Source organism: Acyrthosiphon pisum, chromosome A2 (genome assembly GCF_005508785.2).
Source record: "Acyrthosiphon pisum isolate AL4f chromosome A2, pea_aphid_22Mar2018_4r6ur, whole genome shotgun sequence".
NCBI classification, from domain to species: domain Eukaryota; kingdom Metazoa; phylum Arthropoda; class Insecta; order Hemiptera; family Aphididae; genus Acyrthosiphon; species Acyrthosiphon pisum.
In genome coordinates, this window is record NC_042495.1 from 97,469,334 (window position 1) to 97,474,887 (window position 5,554).

At 26.1% G+C, this 5,554-nt stretch overlaps 1 protein-coding gene across 1 annotated transcript in view; it reads right to left on the bottom strand.

Moving 5' to 3' along the window:
* The window catches only part of LOC100569730 (eukaryotic translation initiation factor 4 gamma 3), a 4,950-nt gene extending 1,712 nt beyond the window's left edge, over nt 1-3,238 (bottom strand). The window contains exons 1-6 of the mRNA XM_008189054.3: nt 2,988-3,238; nt 2,548-2,592; nt 2,359-2,445; nt 2,243-2,287; nt 2,046-2,180; nt 1,738-1,976 (exon numbers count right to left, since the gene is read on the bottom strand). Of these exons, the coding sequence (XP_008187276.1) occupies nt 1,738-1,976; nt 2,046-2,180; nt 2,243-2,287; nt 2,359-2,445; nt 2,548-2,592; nt 2,988-3,044 (608 nt within the window). The 5' untranslated portion in view covers nt 3,045-3,238. The remainder of the gene's footprint in view (nt 1-1,737; nt 1,977-2,045; nt 2,181-2,242; nt 2,288-2,358; nt 2,446-2,547; nt 2,593-2,987) is intronic.
* Nucleotides 3,239-5,554: the final 2,316 nt, after the last annotated feature.

Sequence of the window (5,554 nt, forward strand, 5' to 3'; positions counted from 1 at the left end):
ATTTTAAGATGTACAAATTTATGTACAATTTACAATTTTGAAATACTCATAACTCGCTTTAAAATTAAAATATAACAAAAAGCCTATGATATGCCCTAGATAAAAATGTTACTTTAAATTTTATAAGAGGTAAATTTCACACTAATTTTTACATAAAGTTAAACGTATTCTGCTGAACGTACAGTTTGCTATGTTACGCACTCGTAAGACGGAGACAACATATGCCGGTGAGGCGTCCTCTTAAATGAAATCTAGTTAATCTTAACTTTTTTAACCAATGCTAATTTATTAGTACAGTCGAGTCTTGATAACTCGAACCTCGATAACTCAAAAACCTCAAAAACTCGAATTTTTTTTTGTCCCTAGGAAATTCCTATACATTCAATGCAATATTTGTCACGATAAGACAAATATAAAAATAGTTGAGCATAGATAACTCAAAGTCATTTATTGTCATTTAAGCAAAAATAATAAGCGAGGTGACAAAAAGTGGTAAACAGAAAAATGATATTGGCAAGCAATTTGATATTCCATCGAGTACACTTACAACTATTCAGAAAAATAAAGACGATATTTTACGAAAGTACAAAATTAATAAAGGGTCCATGAAAAGAATGAAGATTTTTGAGTATCCCGATATAGAGGTTAGTTTACTCAATCGGCTTATTTAATGTAGAGATTTAAACATTCCAATAATTGGACCAATTTTAAAGGAGAAGGCCGAATTGTTTGCAAATAAACTCGGCCACAAACAATTTAAAGCTAGTCAAGGTTGGTTAAGCAATTGAAAAATCAGGAATAACGTCGTTTTTCGTAATATATGTGGTGAAAACTCTTCAGTTGACTTATCAATATTTTCTGACTGGTTAGTGAAATACCTACTAATTATAAATCGATATTCCCCTGATGAAAATGTAATATTTTAATAAATTTTTAATTAATAAATACATGTATAGGAAATGAATTTTAAAAATTTAATTTTTTAATTGTAATTGTAGTTTATAAATATACAGATAATAATATTTCTAATAAAAGCAGATTAAATAAAAAAAAATAATGTCTAACTCAAATTTTTTCGTATTTTTAAAAAAAATTGAGTATGTAACTTGATAAATACATAGGTGGAATTAATTTTTATCTCCCTTGATATTCGAGTTATCGAGACTCGACTGTAATTACAAAGATTATTATTTATAGAAAATTAAAATAGATCTATTAGTCTGAAAAAGCGGCACATTTGTTGTTCCCTTAATTAGTATTGAGAAAAGATTGCTATAAAAGACATTCAAGGAATGAAAAAGTGATCCACGCGAGGTTTTAGAGTACATTTGTAAAAGGAAAGTGATAGAGCTTTTTCCTAATCTAGTCACAGCATTTATGATTTTACTGACATTACCTATGACTGCTACTGGTGCCAAAAGATAATTTTCAAAACTGAAGATTATAAAAACTACTTGCGGTCCCAAATATGTCAAATGGGTTTGGTTGGTCTAGCAACTCTTTCAATTGAAAAGGATGTATCAAACAAATTGGACATGGAAGAAATAGTACAAAAGTTTGTGGCATTAAAAGCCATGAAAATAAAAATTATATAAAAAACAAAATTGTTGGATTTTTTCAATATCGTATTTAACACTTTAGTGAAGAAAATTATTATTTTAAGGTACTTAAATTTCAACAAAATTGTGAACTATTTAAATGTAACTAATGCTTAAGTATTTAGTTTAAGTAATGTACCTGATACAACCAATTGTTTGCATTTTAATTCTTCTTTGAGTTTGTTCATGTTCTACAGACGTCACTATCTCAGTGTCATCTAAACATTGCTTTTGAAAATAATTCTGACAAACTGTGATTATACATTTTTTAAATGACATCTGGTATGTTAAATGATTTCCACTTTGACAACTTATAGTTATGTCAAGTACTCTGCATAAAGAGGCATATAAAGATCCAAATGAAGGTTCGTCAAAAGCCTGCAACAAGATTTGATTTAGTACATTTTTTATATATGGCTTACATAAAAATGTAACTATTTTATTTACTTTAAGAGCAACAATATTAGCAATATTTTCAAGACATTCTGCGTTTTCAATTGGCAATTTTTGAAATTCATCTACTAGCTGATCAAATGTTGTCCATGTAAGTTTGTTTAATATAGATAATACATTTTTATACAACTTAAAAGGATTAATAAAAATTAATTAAGTGTTCTAAAAATAAAAATATGCGTGCAACATACCGATAAGTAATGAGTTTCTTTCCAGACTTGGTGTTCATTGTCTGGCTATAATAAATATAATAAAAATATAATTTTAAAAATGGAATTAGCATTAATTTGTTTTAGTTTATAATTACTTGTATATCTGAATTATTGTCATAGAACGTAATTGGATTCAATTGAACAGTATACTGCCAAGAATGCTTTATAATATTTGTTTGTATCTAAAATTGTACAAATATTATTTTTCATGTATTTCATGATTTACTAATTAAATATTAAGTTTTCTTAATAAATTACAACTTAATAATGTAACTATCACATACTTCATTTATACTCAGATTCTCCAAGCTTACGTCTTCTGATTCAACCTTAAAAAAATTAATTACAAAATTATAAACATCAACAAATTAGTTATAAAGGTAATAACAAATTGATTTTGTTTTTTAGCTTCTATTAATTACAAAATATTACAGCTAAACGCTATTATGGCAATAAGTAACAATAACAGTTAAGGATAGATAGATCCCACATTACTCTTTTAAATATTTATAGTAATATAAATAATAAATTATATTTTTAATGATCTAATACTACATGTTAAAAAATCAGCCATACTCCCCTCACCGTTACATAATCATTTGACAGTCACTATTACTATATACAGATGACCGTGATTCAACGGCCCAAAACCAATCATCCATTCAATCCTAAGCAGCTAAACAGTTCACTTATTATATTTTATATCAAATATTAGGTACATTACCTCATTTATTCTAAAATTATTCAACACATTATTTTTATGTCTATTATTTACGACCATTTTTAAAAATATAATATCGTATGTAATGAAAATATAATTTTGTGTTATGAATGGATTGAATTTCAATGCACAATTTAAATGTAAAAGAAAAGAAATAAACCAAAGTAAATGCTCCTAACAAACCAAGCACTACTAATTTAATTTTTTAACGTTAACAATATTTTTTAAAACAAATAATAATAATTAATAACAATAAAAAATAAAACTATAAAAATATTATAATAAATTACTATTTACTATTTACTAAATGCATCATACATTGATACCTGTAATCTACGAAATAATTCTTATCAGTGGAAGATAAAATAAAATCAATTTTATCTTCTAAAAACATATCCAACACCTTCATCCAACACATAGACATCATGAACTAAGATATAAGCATAGACATATTAACTAGGTTAATATGTCTATGGATATAAGTATATCTTAGTTCATGATAGACATCTATATAATATATCTATATAAATCTCGGCTTCAGCAAGTAACGAGACAAGTTTGTGACTAGTGGCGCGCTCTAACGGAATAATTTTCAACATACATAATAATATATTAAATATTTCCATATAAATAAATACGAATTTCGTGTTTTTACTGACAAAAACAAAAATTTTTGTAGTGGATTATTTGAATTAAAACAATTATCACGTACAGGAATATTTGGACAAATTATTTATTCATTAAATTTTTCCAAGTTATCTGAAGCCAAGAGGTATATTTTGTGATTCTCGTATATATACTGATCTAAGAGGACGCTACACTCGCATGTGTTGTCTCCGTCTTACATATGTACAACCATTGATTATACATATATAATCAATGCTATTACATATTATGTCATAGGCAAAACCAACTTTCGGCGGCTCTGCGTACTTATATGTTGTCATCCACAAAAGTAAAAAGGTGGGTAAGTGGTTGTCACTCTGCTGTACAGAAGGTTACAAGTGGGTCACTCACCACTGTATAATGGATGGTATTAAATTTGAATTCAATGATATTATATTATTGGGTGCATGTAAATTCCGCCTAAAATGAACTACAGGTGGAATAAGGTACATGTAAATTTAGCCCGAAAAAATGTATAAGTAAGAAGTTCTTATTACTTAATGAAGTTTAAAAGTTTAAAGTTACTTTTTTTGCATTTTTCAATCAAAACCGTATAGCTACATAGCTTTATAAAGAATACATTTATTACTTACTGTTAATAAACAAATTTCTGAATGTGCCTTATTAATCATATTATTACTGACATAACATAGGTAGATTAAACATTATAATTTATAAGTAGGTATTTAAATAAATATATATTTCACATAATAAGTCAATAATTACAACATAAATCATGTATAATCGTATGAATAGTAATAATTATAAAAGTAAATATAATAATCATAATATTATAGTAAAATTAAATAATAATCAATAATTAGCACAAAAGGTATATATAAAATTATTAAAAATCGTAAAATAGTAAAAATTATAATAATAAAAATTTCACTTCCAAACTATTTTTTTTTTTTGTCAAAATCCCCAAAAAAATGAGCCACGATATCTACATAATCATCTAAAGACATTTCATTATTTTTATATTTTCTAATTATATTTTGCATGTATATATTTTTTTTGAATTTGAATTTGAATTTGAATTTCTATATTTATGTGGTTCATTTATACTATTTAATTTTATGTAATTTTCTAATTGAATTTGTTTAAGTTTGTCTAAAAATATGAGAATGATTAGAATTAAAACTTTTATTAACATGGGAATGAAACGACTCACAAGCATTAGTCGTTCTGTTCAAATCTTGTGTAGCAGCAGCCCATATATTTGGTGGAAAAGCAGCGTCATTACTTATATAATTATTTAATAAATAATCTGAAAATTGTGTTAATCTATGGTCATTTGGATTAGAACTCATTAAAAATACTTCAATGTAATCAAAAACCATCTCGGGCTCTAAAAAAAACTAATCCGAATCATTTAACTATCCAATTTCTAATAGTCGAGGCTTCGGTTTTATATTCTACACTTAATCCTATTGTTTGAACATACCTATACCACGATTGTAATAAATGAAAACGACAACCATAAATTTGAATATTTGGCCAGATGTATTTACATGCGTTATTGTGCATAGCTTTTTCGAAGTCAATGACAACATACTTTGGCTCAATCTCAAATAAGTAATTATCATGAATACAAAGATTAACTATTAATTTAAAACATTGCAAATTAAATATTTTGAGTTTTTGCTTTTAATAAACAAAAAACTAAAGGTATATAATAGCCATGTATAGTAAATAGTTGCAAAAAAAAATTTAGAACTATATTCAAATGTAACATCCATGTAAATCCATTCTGCAGTTGCTTCCAGCCCTTGCCACACAATATACTATTGTAATATATACCTACAAGTAATACCTGAAGTACCTTCGATGACGTTATATACCTACTATTTTTTTTATTATTTTTTTTTGTATTAATTAAACCTGCGGAAATTTTAGGCCAT